At 46.3% G+C, this 25223-nt stretch overlaps 1 protein-coding gene across 19 annotated transcripts in view; it reads left to right on the top strand.

Annotated features, from left to right (window-relative positions):
• The window catches only part of si:dkey-151g10.3 (serine/threonine-protein kinase WNK3), a 62225-nt gene that overhangs the window by 4475 nt on the left and 32527 nt on the right, over positions 1–25223 (top strand). For all 19 annotated transcript variants that reach the window (XM_052058402.1, XM_052058401.1, XM_052058399.1 and 16 more), the window contains exon 2: positions 7585–8616. In XM_052058402.1, the coding sequence (XP_051914362.1) occupies positions 7921–8616 (696 nt within the window). In that variant the 5' untranslated portion in view covers positions 7585–7920. The remainder of the gene's footprint in view (positions 1–7584; positions 8617–25223) is intronic.

Here is a 25223-nt window from a genome sequence, read left to right as displayed (position 1 = left end):
GCTGTAAAAGTGCGTCCCTTGCCAAAGGTAGGCAGTGATTTCCTTCTCACAGACTCAGAAACTCTAGTATCTGTTTTTCAGTTTCGTTCATGTTAAGGGCCATTATGGACGTTGCTCATCATGGCATGCATGTATACATGCTTATGCGTGTGTAGATATTTGTGCATGTGCAGTAACGGGTCGATCGCGGGAGGTTGGTCGCTTGAAAAGTAGCTCTTCAGTCCGAAATGTTGTCATGGCAAGATAGCTGAACAAATATGTAGACTGCATGGGTTCAGTTCCCACTCAGTGATGGTGTTGATTGATGGATTTCTTCTCCTTTACTGTACGTGCCCAGTAATTTAGGGGACCAGTCCAGGGTAGGCCTGAGCCGTTACTCTTTGTAAATAGCCACAACAAAAATAGCACCAAAAAAAAAACACACTTGGAGGAATCAAATCAAGTCGCCCCCAATTATGGACTACCTCATCACAATTTGAAATAACATTTAGGGGTTCCAGAATATGGAATTCATTTCCTCACTTGGTTAAACTCTCAACAAGGTCATTTAAGAAGTCCGTTGAAAACATATTGCTGAATGAGTAACCTAACATTGTCTTTTCTAAATTATTGTTTTTGTATATGCTTCTTATCTTATGTTTGCTTGCTTTTTTTCCTGCTCATAAAAACTAATATATAGTCAAGTATAGTTTTTTTTTAACTTTCCTTCCCAATTAAAAGTTATTATTCGAATAAATTATTTTTCAATTGAGTGGTACAGATGATAGGTGACAATGTAGAAAGAGTTTTGAAAAGATTTATTTTGGTCTGCATTTGTCATATGATGTAATCCTTCCATTTGACAAAGAGGATGTGTAAACTTCACCTTTAATATTCACCAGAATGGAATAAGCCTTCATTTGTCCCATAATAATACGAACATTCATGATTTGTGGCACACAAGTGTAGCAGCACGCTACAATTGTACAATCTATGCACACATTTACATCACCAAGCAATGAGACTGAGCCACAGCGACTGTAAGTGAATAATAAAAATGACATATACAAATGTGATTGTGGACAAGCAGCAGCGAGACTAGGCATCAGTGTTGCGAACAGTATATTGAAAAAACGACACATATCTTTAAATACTCCATAAGAAGTTCAGAATGAAGTGAACATGGGCAATATCGTTGTTGTTTTTAGCTCTTTCTCATTTTGTTGCAGCTCCCTCTCCTCTCCGAAGCAACTTTACAGTATCTGCCATTGTTGGCACACGCATTTAGCTATAGCTGCTGCTTTCATTCACACATTCAACACTAGCACATATTTTATTAGACAAAATCCCCCCAGCCCTCTTTTGTCTGTGCCCCCTCCCCTCTTGATCTCTCTCTTGTTCTTATCCACACACACATTTTCCCACCCCTCTTCGAAAGCCCCTTGTTCTCTCCCTCTCTTCTTCCAGCTCCCCAATTTCTAACTCTACTGTCCAATGTCAATCCCTTCCTGTCCCCCTCAACACTTTTTATCCAGTCCTTTCTTCTCCCTGAAATACCACCTCCCTCACATACAGGTATACACACAAACAAACAGTCTCCTCTTTTGTCTGCCAGACTGATTTTCCCGCTGCATTTGGAATTCAGGAATTTAATGTGCACTGAGTAAAGAACCCAAAGTGCAATTGGTTTATCAATAAAATGATCAATTTCATAATAAACTTAAAAACGAGAGTCAAAGACTACTTTACAAATTCATTTTTTTAACATCATCTATGAAATGCCCATCTGTCCATTGTAAAATCAAATATGGACCTGCGTTGATTAGTTGAATTTTATGTCAAGTTCACAATGCACCATCTTCATTGATGAATGTGGATAAATGCTAACTACGTACAGGTATGTGTTTAAAAAGAAAAAAAACAATTATCAAGTGTAACATGAAACATGCAGCTGTCAATTATTTAAGTATTCGAGTATCCTAATAAAAATTCTATAAAGTAATTGTGTACTGCAATTGAATAAACTACATAGATTTCACTGAATAACGAATAACCTTTTGCTTTCCCTTTTTGTATGATCAACAGTTTTAATTTCTTTACTTCACATTATGCATGGCAGCAAACTATGTTAGTGTCGAGAAACTTTTAAAAGTGGAGCAGTTTCAAACAAATGTAAATTATAACTTAAGCTTTGCATTTCTGTCAAAAAATAGGCATTATAGATAAAAAGGCTTGAAAAGCCTCTGTGCAACTTAATTTGAGCAGCTAGCATTTTAGCCTGCTAGATAATACTATTATGGACATTTTCCAATTTTTTTGTGTCTGTAATCCTGTTCACAATCCAAAAAATGTGAAATGCAAATAAAAGTATGCACTCCTTGTTGATGCTCATAAGGAGGAAAAGGAAAGAGGTGGAAGTACAATGTTTTTTTTAGCTTGCCTATGTGTTTACCATTTGTGTGTACAGAATGGAGACTGTGTGTGCGCATGCATGCGTGCGTGTGATTGTATGCGTGATTTGCGAGACAGTGATGGGTTGAACTATGTTGACGTTCTGTGATAACTCGGTCCGGTATGTGGATTTGATGGCAACTCCTTGCCCTGAGGCCAATAAACTCCTTCCTCCAAGGCAATTTGCCTCTTGTGGCGTTAGTTGTGTTCAACCGGAATAGTCCCCACATCCTTCTTGAACCCCAAAGTCAGTCAGTGCGTTTCCATAGCATCTTGCTCGATTGAATGTCCTCGTTCACATTAGACTTACTCACTATTGTCTTTGCAGTGTACAAAACTCTTCCTGTGCACACTACTCTCAGTTAAAGTAACATTTTGCCAGTTGTAATGCACTTGTGGTCAACAACGATTTGTGTTTGTGCTCCCGCTGTGAGATTAAGGAAGGTTCTTCTTTTTTTTCACCCCCTGCTGGTGTCTTAATTATAGGTCTCTGACATTTCGCAAAGATTGAATATACAAGCAACTGGGCTCTTCTTCTTTGTTGACATTTTGGTTAAAATACACGAAGGATAAGGGATTACATTTTATCATTGTATCGCACATTCACTTGTAACAAGCTGAAAGCACTTTTTTTTTTGGTGGGTGAGGGAGTTGTCTCATGTCATACAAATAATAAGCCGATGCTTACACTTCATCCGTGCGCTACGGAGTGCGGCTTTCGTTTTTCGTGAAAACCCAAGGCATCATAAGGGCATTGCCACAAAGTGAGAGGTACTCCTCGCTCAGTGTGAAGAAAAGAAAAGTGAGTTTCCAAGTAAGTTTCCATAGCACTTTAACTGGTGGTGGCAACTCTTGAGCACCAAGCTGCTGATCAAGATTTGTGTACCTGATTTATTCATGTGGCAAATGGCTGGACTCCGAGCACCGCTTGTGATTGGCGAATCTTCGCCCAGTGTAGCTGCTAAATCATGGGGCCAGAAACAGTATTCACATGCAAATGAACTTCACTAATCTGGCATAATTCAGAAGAATTTGAACAGTTTTGGAGACGGACAGCTCACAGAACATTTACTTGTTTGTGTATTTTCACAGCTGATGGATAGTCGGGCACTATTTTTATACAAACAGTTCAAATACTGGATGTCACCTTTAAATTGTACGCTACAGCGCGTCTCTGATCATTCCGATTGTGGGACAAAAGTCCTGAGTGTATGATTTGTTCTTCTGCACTCATGTTACATCATAGCCACTAGGGATGTGAATCTCAGCACTGAGGACGATTCGATACACATCTCGATGCACTACCAGCGATGCGATACTTATACGATACATGGAATTTTCTGGCGACACGATGCGATACGTTTCACCGTCTTCACGATGTGATACGACGCGATACACATTTAGTTCAAATCAACATGATCCGATACGATACAGTGCAATTTGTTGTGATATTGTGCAATTAAACATGATGCAAATACGCAAAGAAAAAAGTTTAAAAAAAGATGGAATTCAGTATGGTATTGCAAAAAGTAGACCACTTTATTCCTTATAAACAGTAGAACGTGTAAAACAACTTATTTTAAGCCCTTTCACAATTGGGTTTTGTGCAAAGAAAATGTAAACAATTTGGCACCTGAGACTCACAGCTGTTGCTGTAGTGTAAACACAAACAGACTACTCACTGAGTGTCTTATATGAAATATCCATCTCCATAGGACAGAAAAAAATACAATTGAAACAATGTGGCAGTCACAGCCTCAAAGCTGCTGTGTGTATTGTAGCGTACACAGACCACTCTCACTGAATGTCAAAATGAAATGTCCAAAAGAGTCATCCATATATAGTTTTTCCTTGCGTGGTCACAATGCAAGGGGACCCCCAAAATAAGAGGTGATTTTTTTTCTGATCCTGACCTGGTTTGCCAAGAGTTTCTCCGGTGTCCAACGAGGAACTGGACGGGGAGGCGCGGGGAGGGGACGGGAAACTTGTCGGTGATGTGGTGCCATCGTTTTAAGTGGTCTGCATATTTGTGGTGCTGCCGTTTTATGGCTTCGTAGTGCGACATTCTTTGCAAATTGCGTGCCATAGAAATGTAATTTCTATGGCACGCACAAACGTTCCTGGTGGATGCGGTGTAGGAGGGCTGCAACCTGAGACGGGGCTACCTGACAACAGTGGCCCTTTACTGATCCACATGTTTGGTTGTCAAACGTGAGGAGTCGTAAATGTGAGTTCATACACCGACCTGTATCCCGCTCTTCACTTCCACTGTGGCGATACTCTGACCCTAACAGAGTGACCACAAAGCAACCCCTAAACATTTATGGGGAGTTGAAACTGTCATTCATATGTGACATCATTATGTAATGCAAGCCGTCAGCACACCTCCCGTGACCTCTTTTCAGCCAGCATCAAAGGATGAACTCTTAGACTGGCTTCTTTCTCTCAAAGGACGGTGGTGGTAAGAAAATACTGCGTTACTTTAACTTAGGGTTAGGCTAACGTGTTGCTTCTATGAGGCTTATTTCACTTATTTGTTGTGAACAAATGACTTCTTGATCTTCGGTGGATTGTGTCATGCATTTGAGGTCATCTGTTTGTGATGTACACTGCGACATTAGCATCTCACGCTACCTGCTTTTACTTGTCGTTTCCCCTCTTGATTTAGAGCACAGGCAGTGTTTAAAGCATCTGTTTTCAATTTTACCAGATATTTTTTAGACTTGTTGCTTATGTATGAGTGGCATTTAGTCATGTTTGATAATGATGGAAATAAGTAAAACCAAGATTGATGTATACAAGATCTACTCAACAGCAACCCTGGATGTCCTTTCACCAAAAGCTTTCAGATGCTTTTTCAAAGCTCCATATAATCACTTCACTGTTTTACTTCCAGGGCGGCCCTTTAGTCCAGTGGTTAGCACGTCGACTTCACGGTGCGGATGTACCGGGTTCAATTCCAGCTGCGGCCTCCCTGTGTGGAGTTTGCATGTTCTCCCCGGGCCTGCGTGGGTTTTCTCTGGGTACTCCGGTTTCCTCCCACGTTCCAAAAACATGCATGGCAGGCTGATTGAACACAGGAAATTGTCCCTAGGTGTGAGTGTGAGCGCGCTTGGTTGTTTGTCTCTGTGTGTCCTGCGATTGGCTGACAACCGGTTCAGGGTGTCCCCCGCCTACTGCCTGTAGACGGCTGGGATAGGCTCCAGCACCCCCCGTGACCCTAGTGAGGATTAAGCGGTTCGGAAAATGGATAGATGGATGTTTTACTTTCAGTACACTTTGTCAGCTACGTTGCACATGAAATATTTACACTGAAGAAGTCCATAGTTCTTCGTCCATATTTAATGATCAGAATAGAACTGCTGCCAGTCTAGTAAAGGAAGAGATAACCGAGTAAAAGTACGAGTACCTTAAATGAAAATAACTTCAACAGAGTGACGAGATACAAAGGAAGGTGCTGGGCGGGGGTGCGAAGATGCACAGCTAATCAGCTCACTTGTGGTGTCATTGGCCGACGTTGCGCCAGGAACAAATCATGCGTACAGGCATGTGCAAAACCTCTGAGTCATTCGGCATTATTATTTTTTCATAAATATAGTACTGTGAAAAAAAAGTGATGTACTGAAACCGCGATAAATGAAGCGCGACATAGCAAGGGGATGACCGTATATTGTGATATATATAGCCTATTTATAGGCTCCAACACCCCCCGCGACCCTAGTGAGGATAAAGCGGTTCGGAAGATGAATGAATGAATGAATGAATGCCCAACATTACACTACCCCGTACCAGTGTCACGATCACATCAACACAGTCAGGACAATGGTGCCATGATGAGCAACAGCCATAATGGTCACTGACATGAATAAAACAGAAAAATAAACTAGATACAAGTCAAGATTGAGTTTGTAAAAAAGGATATCACTCCCTTAGTGGGAGACCTGACCCAGGGAGGCATGGGTGCACTTTTGTAGTGTGTTCAATACAGAAACAGCACTAGCTTTTGAACCATTTGAAAATGCTCCTCCTGGTGCTCCAGATTCTCTTTCTCTGACAAGACCACCTTTGCGTTGCAGATCAAACAAACTTTGATAAGATAAGATAAGATAAGATAAGAAAACCTTTATTAGTCTCACAATGGAGAAATTCCCAATTCACAGCAGCAAAGTTATGAAAGTAAGAAGTAGAACAACAAAATATAGGAGCTGCTGGAAAGGCAGCCACTCTCGCGGCGCCATTTTGAAGTCAAAATAACAAAAAAAAACATAAGACAACACATAGGACACAGACAGTCGTTCAATCTTCACCAATTTTCTGCATACACTTTGTTGTCTGAAGCAGTTCTAGATGAAAGAGGAGAGGATCAAAGTGTCCTTTCTCCAGTGGATCAGAGACGTCATGCTGAAAATGTGCACACGTCTGCTACAAGCTAAGTTTTGAAAGCAAACACAAAGCTGTAGCATCCATTGACGAAAAGAGATTAGTTCACTTCTCCTGTCCCACGTAATCCGCTTCAAACTCCAAGCCGCGACTCCCAGCTCCAAATCCGCATCGGCACTCCGCGCCAACGCTCCTTTCTTCTCATCGTCGACTCCTCAAGACCTCCATCCATCCAGCCGCAGACCGTTCAACAGCACCGATCTCTCCGCTGAACAAAGCGGGGCTGTGAAAAATGCTGCCCATTACAGGCGCAAGACACAAGCGCCCCGGGACTGTCCAGCAACGACAGTCAAATGGCGCAGACATTCCTCCAGTCAAAAACAGTGCTGGTATACCCATGCTGCCGAGAAGGCGCAACCACCAAGCACAGAGTCTCCTCCTTGATGAATGTCGTGGCCAAAAAATGCTGAAAAAGGTCCACATCAAGTCCACACGACGTAACAACAAACACAAAGTGACAAAAGAAACACAAAAACAACAAAAAAAGCAAGGCTCATGAGAGCACTTGCTGACGGCTGCCTACTCGGGCGCCATCTTGACTTCAAACTTTGAATGAGAATAAAGAAAAAAAAGATCTCTGTCAGATCTGTTTGATGGTCATCCCACTGGAAATGAAAAGAGGCTCGCATGGACTGTATTGCATTGCAACTACCTGATAACAAGATGGTGCTTCTCAGCATCTTAATTGTCTGTGTTGTTTTTGTTGTCTTGCAGGCTTCAGGTGAAGACAGTCGCTGGAAGACACCATCCCTTCCGGCAGGCTTGTGGAAATACCCTATTTGAGTGTCTTCATAAGGCCTTGAAGGAGTGCTTATTGGTGACCTCAAGTGGATCTAGAAGAAAATGTAGAAGATACTTAAAAGGAAAGTCAGGACATAAACCACTCTCCGGTGATCTCACTGTTGAAGAAATGTTGAACGAGAGAGGGACGAAGGTGGATTTGGGTCACTAGTTTGAGCACAGAAAAAAAAAGTCTAGTGAGAGAGAGACGGGGACTGACAGAGGAGGAACGCTACAAAGGAGGTCTCGGCGGACTGAGGAAAAAAAAATATGGCTACCGACCCAGGAGAGCCCACAGGCACAGAGGACTCGTCGGAGAAACCAGATGGACAGATGGAAGAGGACTTTGAGCAGCATGGTGGTGCCGACACACAGAGGGACAGGCCAAGCAGCACCCCCTCCGACATCCTCCCATCTCAGGCTCAGGGCTGGGGGAGGACAGGAGAAGAGCATGGAGGGACAGGAGAAGCTCATCAGGAGGCTGTGGTGGCCTGCCTCACGCCTGAAACCTTCTTCTCAACCTTGCCGCTTGACACAGGCCAGAAAAGTCAGAGGAGAGAGAAGCGCTTTTTCAGAAAGAGCGTGGAGCTTTGTGAGGAGGACCATGACGTGGCTCTCGCAGAAGCTCCGCATAGCGCGCCCAAGCTTGATATTCACTCCTTTGATCCAGTCTTCAGCGGCAGTGCCCAACAGCAAGGAACCGTGTCCTGCACTGGCCTGCGCCAGGATCCATCCTGCCCCAGTGACCAGGAGCCTGGCAAGGATGGCCCTCCTTCTTCGCCCACCCCAAAAGGGAAAGAGAGGGAGCGCGAGCAGGAGGAGGAGGCGGAGATGAAAGCTGTGGCCACGTCTCCTGGAGGCAGGTTCCTCAAGTTTGATATTGAGCTGGGAAGAGGAGCTTTCAAGACCGTCTACAAAGGCCTCGACACTGAAACCTGGGTGGAGGTGGCTTGGTGTGAACTTCAGGTATCACGACTTCTCTTTTCTACAACGAACCCTTGCCCATTAGTCCTTCGCTATTCTCAAATTCATGTTTTTGTTTTGTGGCACCTATCCTGAGCTTGTCTCTGAAAATGGTCTGCTCATTTTATAACACACTAAAGTGCTAAACATTCAAAGCTCTGGCTAACAAGAACTTTCTCGGAAGCATGTTGAATTGATTTTTGTCTGCCTGGGAGGAGCTAGGTTTAGCCTGGGTTGTTATCGGATGTTAAGGAGCGCCACATGCACATGCGCACTTCTCTTACATTTTTGGAAAACCAATGGAGCAATTAATTTATTAAGGTGATGTGTCAGATGAATTTAAAATTATATTGAAATTTCAGCATCAGAGTATATAATATACAATACATAGAATATTTACAATTCAAACCAGAGGTGTCAAGATGAATCGATTAATAAACAATTAATTGGTTGTCAAATTAATCTACAACTAGTTTATTCATCAAATAATATTTTAAGTCAAGTCAAGTCAACAGTATTTATAGAGCACTTTCAAACAGCCATCGCTGCATACAAAGTGCTGTACATGGAGCAATTTAACATGCACAATAAACAGTAAGACAAATCGGTAATAAAGGCGGTAGAAAGCACCAAGCAGTAAAACCAAGAACAAATCTAAGTCAGGCTGAGTCGAGTGCCAAAGAATACAAGTGAGTTTTGAGGAGGGCTTTGAAGATGGGCAGCGTGGAGGCTTGCCGAATGTTCAGTTTAGAGCTATTGTTCAACTTAAAATTGTCCAAGTCCACTGTTTTCAGTCCTCAGCTGTCATGATTTTCTGCTTTCTGTAGTCCTTCATGAAAACAACATGATTATCTATTCTGTTTCATCAAAGTAAGACATTTGCAAAAAAACATGGAAAACCATGACCTAACCAGAAGGGAAGTTTCTAAAAGGTTGCTGAGTACAACATCATTCCATCTCATGTGATTTTGCTTAAATGTTGTCTTTTGGTCACCATACTGACAATAATTAGTTATAAAACCTACAGAATTTTTAAAAATGATCAATTGCAAAATGTTTTTTAAAATGTTTGCTTCCATCCATCCATCATCTACCGCTTATCCGGGGCCGGGTCGCGGGGGCAACAGCTTTAGCAGGGAAGCCCAGACTTCCCTCTCCCTAGCTACTTCTTCCAGCTCTCCCTGGGGGATCCCGAGTCGTTCCCAGGCAAGCTGGGTGACATAGTCTCTCCAGCGTGTCCTTGGTCTTCCTCGGGGTCTCCTCCCGGTGGGACATGACCGGAACACCTCACCGGGGAGGCGCTCAGGAGGCATCCGAATCAGATGCCCAAGCCACCTCATCTGGCTCCTCTCGATGTGGAGGAGAAGCGGCTCGACTCTGAGCCCCTCCCGGATGACTGAGCTTCTCACCTTATCTCTAAGGGAGAGCCCGGAGCCCTGCGGAGAAAACTCATTTCAGCCGCTTGTATCCGGGATCTCGTTCTTTCGGTCACGACCCATAGCTCGTGACCATAGGTGAGGGTTGGGACGTAGATCGACCGGTAAATTGAGAGCTTTGCCGTTTGGCTCAGCTCCTTCTTCACCACGACAGACCGATACAACGTCCGCATCACAGCAGACGCTGCACCGATCCGCCTGTCGATCTCCCGCTCCCTCCTACCCCCACTCGTAAACAAAACCCCAAGATACTTGAACTCCTCCACTTGGGGTAAGATCTCCTCCCCGACCCGGAGGGGGCACTCCACCCTTTTCCGACTGAGGACCATGGTTTCAGATTTGGAGGTGCTGATTTTCATCCCAACCGCTTCACACTCGGCTGCGAAACGCTCCAGTGAGAGTTGGAGAGCGCCGATTGAAGGAGCCAACAGCACCACATCATCTGCAAAAAGCGGGGATGCAATACTGAGGCCCCCAAAACGGACCCCCTCAACGCTTCGGCTGCGCCTAGAAATTCTGTCCATAAAGGTTATGAACAGAATCGGCGACAAAGGGCAGCCTTGGCGGAGTCCTACCCCCACTGGAAACGATCCCGACTTACTGCCGGCAATGCGAACCAAACTCTGACATCGGTGGTATAATGACCGAACAGCCCGTATCAGGGGGTTCGGTACCCCATACCCACGAAGTACCCCCCACAGAACTCCCCGAGGGACACGGTCAAACACCTTCTCCAAGTCCACAAAACACATGTAGACTAATAATAATAATAATAATGCTCTTGCGATGCGGGGGCCCAGTCTCATTCGGCTGGGTCGTCGCAGTGCGTAGAGCCGATCAGCTTCACCAGGGTCCGCCAATGACCACGGTCATGGGCCAGGTCCGCTGCATCCTCCAGGGTAAGGCCCTGGTGTTTGAGATCTTCTCTGATGACATCAAGCCATCTGGTGTGGGGTCTGCCGCGTGGCCTTTTCCAGCCGGCTGTCGCTGGATCAAATGAGAAGATGGCACGAGTTGGGTGTTCCGGGGGTAATCGGAGGAGATGACCAAGCCAACGGATGCGCCTCTGAGCGGCCAGTTGGGATGCAGGGGGCTGAAGGGTATGTTTTCGGAGGTCTGAGTTGGAAACATGGAGGTGCCATCTGATGTGCAAGATGGTTCTTAGTGACCTGCTGTCAAAGCCGTCGATCCTCTTGGCCTGGATCTTGTTTAATGGCCAGGATTCTGCACCATACAGGAGGATGGGAAGAACTGCTGCGTTATAAATGCGTATCTTGGTCTTTTGGGACACTGAGTGGTGGCGCCAGAGGGGCCGCCACAGTGACTGCATTGCCGCGGCCGCGAGTGCGCGTCTGCGGTCAATCTCTGGCTTGAGATCGCCGCTGCTGGTAATAGTGGAGCCCAGGTAGATGATGGAGTTGACAAATTGCACTTCGTCTGTGCCAAAAATCAGGGGGGAGGGGTTGGGTCCGTCACCGATATACATACGTTTGGTTTTCTGCCAGCTTACTTGGAGGCCCAGCTTTGCTGCTTCTGTTTGGTATATGGAGAGGACACTGCTGAGGTGTTGGAGGGAGTTGCTGAACAGGGTGGTGTCATCAGCGTATTCAAGGTCGGTCAGGTGGAAGTTGCCGAGCGACACGCCTGAGATTTGCTCCCGGACTCGGATCATAAGGTGGTCAATGACACAGTTAAATAGATCAGGAGCGGCCACGCAGCCCTGTCTGACCCCGCTGTTAATGGGGAACCACTCTGAGTCCTTCCCATTCACACGAACACAGCTCTCCGAGTTGTTGTAGAGTCGCTGGAACAATGTGGTCATTTTGGGTGGCACTCCAAGGTATTTCAGAATGTTCCATAGGGAGAGGTGGTCGACTGTATCAAAGGCAGCTTTGAGATCTATGAAGGCAATAAAAAGATGTTGGTCCTTCCGAAACTCTCTAACCTTCTCAACAATGAGTCTAACTGCTGAGATGTGATCTATGGTGGACCGGTTGGGCATGAAGCCAGCTTGTTGGGGGCAGCGATGGCTTCGAATGGCGGGAAGGGCGCGGGTGAGAAGGATCCGGGTGAACAGTTTTGCGGGTATGGAGAGCAGTGAGATGCCTCTGTAGTTGCTGCAGAGTTGCTTGTCGCCTTTCCTCTTCCAGAATGGCAGGATGATGCCTCGGGTCCAGTCTGCGGGGGCTGTTCTGCCACCCACACTTGGTTAATGATGTGGGTGAGCCACTGGGCCATGGAGTCACCACCTTCTTTGAGCAGCTCTGCGGTGATGGCACAGATTCCAGGGGCCTTGTGATTTTTTAGTGATTTTATTGCTGCTCTGACCTCGTCGATTGTGACTTGGTCAGTTTTGCAGTTGGGGTTGGGGGTGGTAGAGTTGGCAGCAGTGACAAGACGGAGGTCGGTGGGAACTGGAGGGTGATGAAGGAGGTTGCTGAAGTGCTCTTTCCAGAGTTCAAGGCAGTCTATTTCAGTGGTGATGCGATTTCCACTGGCATCCTTCATGAGGGCGGTCTTGATGTGTGGTCCGATGCGGGCTTGGCGCAGCATTTGAAAGACCTGTCTAAGGTCGTTGTGCTGTGCTGCTGATTCCATGCGTTCGGCCTCTTCTCCCCAGTATCTCTCCCTGTCAGTTGCAATTGCCGCATTCCGTGCTGCATTGAGCCTCCGGTACTCTGTGATATCACCGCGCAGGCGAGCAGCACGGCGGCGGTCAATGATGTCGAGGGTTGGCTGTGAGATCCATGGTTGTTTGGGAAGAGATCTTGATCTTCCCAATACGTCCTGGGCAGACTGGTTGACCTTTAATTTGAAAGTCTCCCAGTCTGCGATGTCATCAACGGCCAGAGCGGTGAAGGCGTTGGTGATGGAGCGGCGATATGCGGAGGCGATGGTGGGGTCGCAGAGTCTGGAAGACATTAAGCGTGGCTGTGGCCTGATAGATGGGTCTGGTCGTATTTTAAGTCTTAGCTGGGAAACCAACAGGCGGTGGTCAGTGTTGCCCAACTGTGCACCTCTGAAGACCCTGCAGTTGGTGACAGAGGATCGCCAGCGGCGGGAGATGATGATATGGTCTATCGCCTTCCGGGTTCTTCCATCAGGGCTATACCAGGTCCAGTGATGGATCTGCTTGCGGTGGAACCATGTGTCGGTGATACAGAGGTTATTTGAATGGCAGAGGAGAAGCAGACGTTTGCCGTTATCATTTGTGGTGTTATCGACAGAGGTGGTGCCAATGGGTTGTGTGGGGGTTTGGTGAGATGGTCCTTCTCTGGAGGAAGAAGAGAAGGTTGCATTGGCGTCCGTGAGGATGATGACGATGTCATGTGGTGGGGTTTGGCTAACGACCTGATGGAGTTGGTCGAAGAAGGTGTCCTTCACTGTATCATCGGCGAGTTCCGTGGGGGCATAAGCAACGATGACTGTCATCTTGCCATGTCTGTGGAGGAACCGTGCAGACAGGAGTCGATTAATTGGGATCCAGCTGATAAGTGATTGCCGTGTATGTTTGGACATGGCCAGCGCAACTCCATGGAGGCCCGTCCGGATTTCAGGGCCACTCCATATGAAGCTGTGTTCTCCTGCTGTAATTTCGTCGCTGCCTTGCCATCTTGATTCACAAAGACCCGCCATGGTGATTTTGTAGCGGGAGAGCTCCAAGGACAGCAGTAAAGGAGCTCCAAGCCGAAGAAGCGTTCGGACGTTCCATGTGGCAATGCGCCTCTTCAGGCGTAGGTCAATCCGTACTCGTTGGTCGGGGGCGTTCCTATGTCTTGTCTCGGTTTGGGCAGTCTGGTTTCTTCTGGTCGGTTTCGTAACAATTAATTTCTCCTGAGTGGGTTGTTGGCCCTCTGCAGGATAGTCGGATGATGGGGCTGCCATCTCAGCGGCGTACCGACACACCGTTGGGACCTTGTTAGTCTGGAACCTCCCCGAAAACCGGCCCGCCAAGGGAGACCCTACCTGGAGCAAGCTCCAGACGGTAACGCTCTCCGGATCATTGGAACACACAAGCCTCCTTGCCACGGCAAGGCCAGGACCCACAAGGAGGACCCCAACATGTAGACTGGTTGGGCGAATTCCCACATACCCTCAAGGACCCTGCTAAGGGTGTAGAGCTGGTCCACTGTTCCACGGCCGCGACGAAAACCACACTGCTCCTCCTCAATCTGAGGCTTGACTTCCTGACGGACCCTCCTCTCCAGCACCCCTGAATAGACCTTACCATGGAGCCTGAGGAGTGTGATCCCTCTGTAGTTGGAACACACCCTCCGGTCCCCCTTTTTAAAAAGAGGGACTACCACCCCGGTCTGCCAATCCAGAGGCACTCTCCCTGTTGACCACGCAATGTTGCAGAGGCGTGTCAACCAGGACACGCCTCTGGTGCACTGCTTCCCCCTCCTGAGACGTCGGATGGTGGACCAGAATTTCCTCAAAGCCGTCCGAAAGTCGGCTTCCATGGCCTCACCGAACTCTTCCCACGCTCGGGTTTTTGCCTCGGCGACCACCGAAGCCGCGGTCCGCTTGGCCAGTCGATACCCGTCAGCTGCCTCTGGGGTCCCACAGGCCATAAAGGCTCGATAGGACTCCTTCTTCAGCTTGACGGCATCCCTTACTGCTGGTGTCCACCAGCGAGTACGGGGGTTGCCGCCACGACAGGCACAAACCACCTTACGGCCACAACTCAGATTGGCCGCCTCAACAATAGAGGCACGGAAGATGGTCCACTCGGGCTCAATGTCCCCCGCGTCCCCCGGAACATGGGAAAAGCTCTGTCGGAGGTGGGAGTTGAAACTCCTTCTGACAGGGGATTCCGCCAGACGCTCCCAACAAACCCTCACTATACGTTTGGGTCTGCCAGGACTGACCGGCATCTTCCCCCACCATCGGAGCCTACTCACCACCAGGTGGTGATCAGTTGACAGCTCCGCCCCCTCTTCACCCGAGTGTCCAGAACAAGCGGCCGCAAATCCGATGATACAACTACAAAGTCGATCATCGAACTGCGGCCTAGGGTGTCCTGGTGCCAAGTGCACATATGGACACCCTTATGCTTGAACAAGGTGTTCGTTATGGACAATCCGTGACGAGCACAGAAGTCCAATAACAAAACACCACTCGGGTTCTGATCGGGGGGCCGTTCCTCCCAATCACGCCCCTCCAGGTCTCACTGTCATTGTCCACGTGAGCATTGAAGTCCCCCAGCAGAACAAGGGACTCCCCAGCAGGAGTACTCTCCAGCACGCCCTCCAAGGACTCCAAAAAGGGTGGGTATGCTGAGCTGTTGTTTGGTGCATATGCACAAACAACAGTCAGGACCCGTCCACCCACCCGAAGGCGGAGCGTGGCAACCCTCTCTTCTACCGGTGTGAACCCCAATGTACAGGCACTGAGCCGGGGGGCAATGAGTATGCCCATACCTGCTCTGCGCCTTTCACCGTGAGCAACTCCAGAGTGGAAGAGAGTCCAACCCCTCTCGAGAGAACTGGTACCAGAACCCAGGCTGTGAGTGGAGGCAAGTCCGACTATATCCAGTCGGAAATTCTTTGCCTCACACACCAGCTCGGGCTCCTTCCCTGCCAGAGAGGTGACATTCCATGTCCCAAGAGCTAGCTTCTGCAGCCGAGGATCGGACCGCCAGGGTCCCCGTCTTTGGCTGCCGTCCAGCTCACATTGCACCCGACCCCTTTGGCCGCTCTCATGGGTGGTGAGCCCATGGGAAGGGGGACCCACGTTGCCTCTTCGGGCTGTGCCCGGCCGGGCCCCATGAGTGTAGGCCCGGCCACCAGGCGCTTGCCAACGGGCCCCACATCAAGGCCTGGCTCCAGAGGGGGGCCCCGGTGACCCGCGTCCGGGCAAGGGAAACCTAGATCCATTTATTGCAATCATCATTGGGGTCTTTGAGCCGTGCTTTGTCTGGCCCCTCACCTAGAACTTGTTTGCCATGGGTGACCCTGCCAGGGGCATAAAGCCCCAGACAACTTAGCTTCTAGGATCATTGGGACACACAAACCCCTCCACCACGGTAAGGTGACGACTAAAAAAAAAATGTTTGCTTATCCGTTTTAAAAAAAATATTTGCCACTGACAGCTGTAGTTTAAGCATTATTGAAATGGTATTACTTATTCACTCATTTTTTTACTATTCCCAGAAGGGCATGGTCCCTATCCCTGCAAATGGTTGGGCTTGACTTGATTGCTCTAATGTCCAGTAAGTCCCTTTCAAACTGTAAAATTGGCAAATCAGCAGAGATGTGTTTCTCGAGCCGGTCCTTGGCCTCGAGGACTGGCTCGAGGACAGAGGGGCAGTCCTTGGTTCTCGGCCTTGGCCTCGGAGTCAAGTCCTTGGTCCTGGGAGTCAAGTCCTTGGCCTTGGATTGCCGGTCAAATCTAAGTCATGCTGAGTCGAATGCCAAAGAATACAAGTGAGTTTTGAGGAGGGCTTTGAAGATGGGCAGCGAGCAGGCTTGCCGGATGTTCAGTGGGAGGTAGTTCCAGATAGAGGGACCAGCAACAGAAAAGGCTCGATCCTCTCTGAGCCTCAGTTTAGTTCTTGGTACTTCTAACAAAGTCTGGTCCACAGACCTGAGGCGCCGGGCAGGTGTGTAGGGGCGGATGAGCTCAGAGATGTAAGGTAGCGCAAGATTATTCAGAGATTTGAAAACAAAGAGGAGGATCATGAAAATAACTCTAGAATGAATGGGGTGCCAGTGAAGGGATGCCAGAGTAGGAGTTATGTGCTCCCTCTTACGAGTGCTAGTCAAGAGGCGAGCAGCGGCATTCTGGACCAGCTGAAGGCGCTTAATGGAGGACTGACTGACTCCAAAGTAAAGGGCATTGCAGTAATCGAGCCGGGATGTGACAAAGACATGAATTACTGTCTCAAAAGTGTTCATGTGAGAGGAGAGGTTTTATTTTGGCCAGCTGTCTAAGGTGAAAGAAGCTGGATTTAACAACGGCACCAATTTGCCGATCGAGTTTGAAATCTCTGTCCAGTTTAAGGCCCAAGTTTGAGACTGTTGATTTCAGATAAGGAGACAGGGGGCCCAAGTCTACAGGATGGGATGTACAAGGGCCACTGGGACCAAACAATATCACCTCTGTCTTCTTTTCGTTGAATTTCAAGAAATTTTGTGCCATCCAGGTTTTGATTTCTTCCAGACAGGATAGGAGTGGCCTTAATGAGAAGGCGTCTTGCAGTGTGAGATTGGAAAAAATACTCTGATGATGCCACATGAGTACACCAGTTTTTAATCCATTTAATTTTTGGAATAAACCTGGAGAACACAGCTGCTGATGTAATGTTCATTGTTAATGCATAGTTTTCAAACATTGACCCTTGAAACATTACACGTTTGAGTTTCGGAATTCTTGATTATCAATATCAGTCAAAATAGAAAAATGGTTTCCCATGATGAACGTTTATCGGGGTTTCCCATTGGGTAATCCGACAGAACCGAAAAATGGTTACCATGAATTTCCGACATCCTCAGGCCTGCTCCTGAATTATTTACATTTTTGCAGCATTTGTTTATAATTGTATGTTGTTGTTTGTGTTGTTATCATATGCAATTGATATGAGATTGATTGATATGAGATTGATTGATTGAGAATTCGAAATTTGGGACTCTCTCAATGCATAATGGCACTCATACTTTTCTGATCAGCGAGTCCCATGGACTCGCTGCCGGTAAACTGTAAAATGATCACTGAGAGATTACCGCTTTTTCTGCAGTCAGTGATTGACTTCTATGCAGTCATTTCTCAACTTGTGTTCCGTGCCATGTCATGCCTGTTGAGTGTTGATTTACTTCATATTAAGAAACTACTGCACTAAAACAGTAATTCATAAATGTATATCATATGCTTTTATTTTTGTTTTTCTCAGTATAAATAACACGTACCCTGACTGTTCTACTATTTGAATATAAACACTTCATTCAAGCGTTCGGGAGTGCAAAGGGTTATGACGGAGGGGTGTTGCAAATCATGAAGACCTGCCAAGTGGCATGATAGCATTGTTTTATACATGTCCTCGGCTAGGCCTCAGTTTCAAAATCAGTCCTTGGTCCTTGGCCTTGGCCTCGGAAGCAATTCCTTGGTCCTTGGCCTCGGAAAATTTCTCAAGTCCTTGGCCTTGGCCTTGGCCTCGGGTTGCCGGTCCTTGGACACAACACTGCAAATCAGGGATGTCACGCTAGAGCCAGGATTTATTTGCCTTTCTTATTTCCTATTTGTCTTTCACACAAGACCCATCAAAATTGGACATTACTGTGTCCACGTGGCATTATGCAAACAAATCATTTGATCACGTCAGCACAAGCATGAGTCAGACAGTGACACAAAAAAAAGGTGACACCCCCCCCCCCCCCCCCCCCCCCCGGCATTGCAGGCGCCTAGTTACCCTGTTCTCTTTTGTGAGTTGAATTTCCAGGAGTTCTTCCTTTGAAACCTTGACATCCCAGCATGCCAAAGAGGACTTCAGGGTGTCAAGGAGGTCCGCGACAATTTTTTCTTAAGCTTTGCGCTGTTTCAAAAGTGTATTTTCTAATCATTTACAGTTAAAAGGGACATTATTGTTAACCTTTTTTTTAGCCATGATGAATACATTGTTTGGGGCACTTTGAACATGCGACACAAACCAAACGCAAGCATTGTTGCCAGGCTAATGCCTTGAAGCAAGAGATGCAAATGAAAGCTGCAGCATAATGTAGACATGGAACATGTAGTTAACATGAGTAGTGGGAGACATTCTTGCGGAGGAGAATCAAAAGTACAATAGAAGGCAGTGTTGTTGCAGCCGCCCTCATTTGACTACTGGCTTTGTGCATTTGGTTTGGTGCTGATCCTCCACATCACTTTTAGACTGGCAACTAGCAGCTAGCTTGAATTGTAAAGACATAAAATATCAGAAACCCGACCCTCATTCTACGCAGATTCTTGTACTTTCACCACAGTAGAGGCCCAGCCCATAGCTTAAAAAACAAACACAATAACGTTACAAGAATCATACAAAGAAAATGATTCATTAGTTCTTATAAAATTATATTCTAATTTCAGTGTGAGATCAATTGACCTTTTGCCAAAATAAGCTCTTAACACAAAGAGAGTAGACCGACGCTCAACTGACACATCGTGTCTTGTGATCCATCAGCGCACACCACTTGACCTCAGTTTAACCAGAATCAGTGGATTAAATCTTTGCTCTTTCTTTGGCTTTCGGTGACACGTTTTCCATTTTGTGGTGGTGGAATAGCCACCAGAGGTTTTTGTGATGTACATATTCTAAGCAGAAAAAGACTCCAAAATACCTTTTGTGCAGTGTGTGTTTCACTGTCATGATCGTTGATGGTGGCCTGTCGTCACGCCAATGACTGAACACAAGCGTTGCCTATTTTCAACCTTGTTAAACCCTGTTACCGCATTGATTCCAGTAAGTTGCTACTTCCTGCTTGAAAGGATTCTCAATCTCTTTTGAGCAGCATTTTTGGAAACACCATCTGATGTAATTGTTTGAACGATTTGACATGAAGGAGCCACGAGTGAAAATGTCGATTGCTACATCAGCTTTTTATGCCCACAAACCTTTTGATAAGCCATGTGGAAGTGAAAACTGGACCGTCTCAGCATCTCGCAAAATAATTGGCTTCAGCACACCTTGCTAGACTTAATTTCAGCCATTATCAATGAGTAAACGATGCCTGTGGCTTTTGCTGCGAGCGTGTATTGTCACTTATATAAGAGTTGGTTGGAAAGCGCCTGTTTTAAATGACTTTCTAGTCTCATGTAAAGTATTCTGTTGGCAGGATGTTGGGAAAGAGAAAACACATTGAGAGTGTGAGAGAAACAGTACAACAGTGAGAAGAAAAAAAGCTGCAAGACAGAGTGGGAGAGAGATGAGCCAAATGAAAGATTATGATGGCATTCCTCCCAAGGAGTTGTTGCTGAGCTAATTCTTACAGTGGGGCAACTCAAGCACACGCACGCACACACACACACACACACACACACACACACACACACACACACACACACACACGCATACACAGCAAGGCTTGGTTCTGTTGGATCCAGCGCCACATTGACTATAACACTCTGGCCACATGAGCTGCACCATTTACTCTTGATTACCAAAGCCCTTCCAAAGCACAGTGACATTTGGATGAGTGCTTGGGCGAGCCAGATTGATGACAGCAAAATTATAATTAACTCACAGTGATGCGGACAACTAACAAAGGATTACATAAAGTAATGAAGACCATTTACAAGTTGATGCTTTTCGTGCATCCGAGCACCTTGCTTATCTTCCTCTGTCTACAAAGATGCGGAAGACAGGGGGAAACCCCGCATGAAGGAGTAGCAATTAAAGTTCACGGTACTGACACCTTTGGTCTTACAGTATTTCTTCTCCCTCTTTTTGTGAAATTCCACAGGCTGAAAACAGGAGAGTCAAATGTCACCTTTACATTTTCCATCAGTGGATATGCCCTTGAAGAAGATGCTGGTAAAAAAAAAAATTCAACTGGCTTTCAAACTATAATTTCAGGGTGTAACAAAAACGTATGAATGGGAAATTCAAAGTGTTGGCTTTGAGTACCGCTGCTGGCCATAATGTGGCGGTAATGAATGTTCCCTCCAAATTTCCATGTGTCTGAGCATTCACACAACCTCCCTGAGCATCCCTTGGACCACAATGAGCAACGTCAGACATGCACACGGTGGCCAAACCAGTATCACACCTGTCTAAAACCTCGGATCAAAGCAAGTTACATGATATTGATATGTTATCCCCCAAAATTCAAACCACCTATATATCAAAGTAGAACAAATCACTGAATACAGATTTGTGACACAAATAAAGTCAGCTTTAGTTTCGTACTTTTACTTTAGCATACAGGACTCCTTTAAGGGGCTCGGAAACTACACCCATATTTGGACTTCCTGAATGGAGTGGCTTGCGAGTTGCCTATAATGTCATGTCGGTGGTTAGTGTGAGTTTGTCACCGTATGATTCATACTATAGTAGAACAACTGAGTGTGCACCCTTGGTCGCACTACTGAAACTACTGAAACAGGGCAACAGGGTATGGTGTGGTGTCCTGTTTGTAAATTCGAAAGATACAGATACCGAATTATATGGTAGAAGAGGTTTTAGTTATGCAAGCTGGTGGCGAACATTTTTCAGTTGCAGAAAATCTTTTTCAACAAAATGTATGCTCCGGTCATGTGTTTGCCTATCTGCCTTGCCCCATTTCGCTTTCTCGCTATCCATAATTTCTGTATGTGTGAGTGAGCATGCAGGGTGATTCAGGGAGTTAATTACAGCGGGGACCTGTCAGGCTGGAACAAAAGCCCTGCACAGACAGCATACCAGCGGCAGCAGAAAGCAGACTGGTTCAACCCAGCTGTCCCAGACCAGAGCAGCTCAACACAGCTCATACTGTACACTCCCTTTAAGGCCATTAAGTACATGGATTAGTTTTGTCATCGTGTAATCTGCACCTCATGCTCTCCAAAAAATGCTTTGGCAGAAAGGTTCTCAAAAGGCTTCTTGTTTACAAGAGAACATATTTTTGGTTTTATTGCTGATTTAGTGTGGATAAAAATCTGCGACAAGAAGCTAAAGCTAAGAAGATAGAGAATAAAAGTATAAGATTAATTTTGTTGGTTCTCAAGTCGACTTTATTACAGCCCACGAAAGTTTGTCAAAGGGCTTCACAGGCCCACATAGTTCACAAAAAGGAATGACATCCCCTGGTTTAGACCTCCCATCCAGAAACAGAAAATCCTCTTTGGGGGGGGGGGGCACCCAGGAACCATTTGCATTAGTTGAGGTCATCTGGTCACATAGTATTGATGAAAGCCTACATTTAGTAACAAAATGCAATGCACTGTAGCTGAACCCAATCGATCCAATCGGACCTGACATATTTGGACATCCCTAAGCCTGGAGCTTGCGAACCCATCCATCCATCCATTTTCTGATCTGCTCAGCCTCACAAGGGTTGCAGGGCACGCTGGAGCCTATCCCAGCTGTTTTTGGACAGTAGGTGGGGTAGACCCTGGACTGGTTGCCAGCCAATCGCAGGGCACTCGTAGAACTGTATTTGGTCCCACTAGCGTTTATTAAGCAGTCACACTCAATAACTCAACTCAGTTTTATTTATAGGGCACACATTTTAAACAAAGCGCTGCATAATGAATACAAATTTGACTTTAAAATGTACACGGAGCCAGAGTTAGAACTATGTACTCCCTCCTACAAGCTCTAGTTTGTCGGAAAGCAGCAGCATTTTGGAGCAACTGGACCCACTTGAGGTTGAGCTGCCTGACTCCAAAATAAAGTGTGTTACAGTAGTCCAAACAAGAAAGATATCGATTACTGTTGAGTGCAGGAAGCTAGCTGCCTGAAATGAAAAGGAGACAGCACCAATTTTTACGGTGCATTTTAAAATTACCGTTCAAATTAAAACCCAAATCTGACAATTTGCTTTAGACAAGACGTCAGGTTGGGATGTAGAAGGCTCATTGAGACCAAACACCATCACATCTGTTAATTATTCATTCAAATTCAAGAAATTGTGTGACATCCAGCCCTTGAGTTCCTCACTTAAGTGCAGGAAATGAGTCGCTGTTTTATGCAGGCAAATGAATTTTTTCAAACACGAAAACTGGGACAAAATTTGGGGGTATGGTCAAAAGATAAGATATCCTTTATTTGTCCCACACTGGGGAAATTTACCGTCTACAGCAGCAAGATTGTGGGTAGAAAGAAGAAAGAAGAAAAAAAACCCAAACACCGTTCAATTAAGTGCAATATAAATACAAATATGGATAAGGTCGCAGTGCTATTTACAATTGTTTTTCACATCTTTTAATTCATTCATTCATTCATCTTCCGTACCGCTTGATCCTCACTAGGGTCGCGGGGGGTGCTGGAGCCCATCCCAGCCGTCTCCGGGCAGTAGGCGGGGGACACCCTGAATCGGTTGCCAGCCAATCGCAGGGCACACAGAAACAAATAACCATTCGCACTCACACTCACACCTAGGGACAATTTAGAGTGTTCAATCAGCCTGCCATGTTTTTGGAATGTGGGAGGAAACCGGAGCACCCGGAGAAAACCCACGCAGGCCCGGGGAGAACATGCAAACTCCACACAGGGAGGCCGGAGCTGGAATCGAACCCGGTACCTCTGCACTGTGAAGCCGACGTGCTAACCACTGGACTACCGGGCCGCCCACATCTTTTAATTAATTTTTTTAAATTCAGAAGCCTGACAGCAGTCGGTAGGAACGAGCGTCGGTATCTCTCCTTCTTGCAGCGCGGGTGTAACAGTCTCTGGCTGAAGAAGCTACCAAGTGCTGTCAGGGCGGGCTGGAGGGCGTGGGAGGGACCGTCCATCATAGCTTTTAGCTTAGTTAGCATCCTCCTGTTGCCCATCTCCTAGAGAGTATCGATGGAGCAGCCCAGGACAGAACTGGCCTTCCTGACCAGTCGCTCCAGTCTTTCTGTACCGGGCTGAGATGTTGCCTGACCAGCAGACAATGCCATCATGGATGGCCGAGGCCACCACCGAGTTATAGAAAGTCTTGAGGAGTGACCCCTGAACCCCAAAATACCTCAGTTTCCTGAGTAGGAAGACTCTGTCCTTTCCTAATCAGGGTGTCCGTGTTAGTAGACCAGTCCAGTTTGTTGTTTAGAAGAACACCTAGGTACTTGTAGGAGGTCACCCTCTCTATGTCCATACCCTGGATGTTCATCGGTGCTGGTGAGGACTGAAAAGCCAAAGCATAGGACAACCAAGGTCACACTCTGTATCACTACTACTGGTGTATCTAACAGGATGGCACCTTTTTATTTGTATCCATTTTATTCTTCACAAGATTCTTCCCCAGCCTTACTATCATGCATGCTTGTAAGGCTTCCTCACAGTGCAATGTGATCAAATGAATACTTCTTGTTGTGGAAAACCTGCAGCCCATTTGTCTAGTTGAGTTTATATCCCCAAATTAAAGAATCACACACCGTTGGTTTTATCCAGTCATCCATTTTTCAACACCGCTCATGCTCGAGGTGCTGGAGCCTATCCCAGCTGATTTAGGGCAGAAAGCAGACTACACCCTGAACTGGTCGTCAGTCAGTCGCACGACAGACTTTACAGAGACGAACAACCATTCGCGCTCACAATCACACCTCCAATTCGGAGTGCCTAATCAACCTGCCATACATATTTTTGGAATGTGGGAGGAAACTGGAGTACCCGGGGAGAACATGCAAAGTCCACATAGGAAGACCGGAGCCAGAATCAAGCTCTGCACCTCTGCACTGTGAGGCCGAAGTATTTTATTTATTTATTTATTTTTATATTAGCATATGAAAACTTGTATACTTCAAGAATCAATATAAAATTGCATTGAAGATCCAGAGACAACTAGATTAGTGACATATTTGTTTAGCAAATTCAATCAATTCACAGTGGGCCCTTGAGATCGTTATTCTAGTTCATGTACTTAGTGAACTTGACCTAGTGGCCTGGCCTTCTAATCTGGCATGTGGGCTAGCCCTTTTCCAGTTTTCTATCCTGTTACTGAGCGCTGTCGTGGTTTAGTAATCTAATCCCAACCACCCGCCACCTTGGGTTGCCAAATGCCGGATACTTACTTGCACATTACGGAATCAAATGTACCATAATTGGACCAGGGACTTAAGAACAAAGCTTCTCTTTTATGAACTTGCCTTGTTTATCTTCTCATGTTACTAATTCACATGACGATCAACACAAACATGGAACCCACAAGTATCCCTCTGGATGCTGATGACATCTTATAACTCACACAGTATTTTCCAAAATAGACGTTTTAGTGCTCACAAGCACTGACCTCATCTGCCGAAAAGCCATCGGGGTGCGTTGTCGCACAGCCCCTCAACTTCTCCCGGGTATTTTCTGAGGCTGCCTTATGCGCGTATAGTTTGACCTGCTGAGGCAGATGTCTCATGATCCACAACATAAAAAAGGTCATTAACAAAAAGATGGTGCCAAATATTTGATTTCATTTTACAGCAGCAGTTGGATGCGGATGGGGGAGAACGTTTTCTGTCTCGTCAGAGTTGAACTCTGTATGAACTGCGCAGACTCAAAGACGGCCTGATGCTGCACAAGGGAGCCGC

This window comes from Hippocampus zosterae, chromosome 2 (genome assembly GCF_025434085.1).
Source record: "Hippocampus zosterae strain Florida chromosome 2, ASM2543408v3, whole genome shotgun sequence".
Taxonomy (NCBI): Eukaryota; Metazoa; Chordata; class Actinopteri; order Syngnathiformes; family Syngnathidae; genus Hippocampus; species Hippocampus zosterae.
This window is presented reverse-complemented; position numbering and strand designations above follow the sequence as displayed.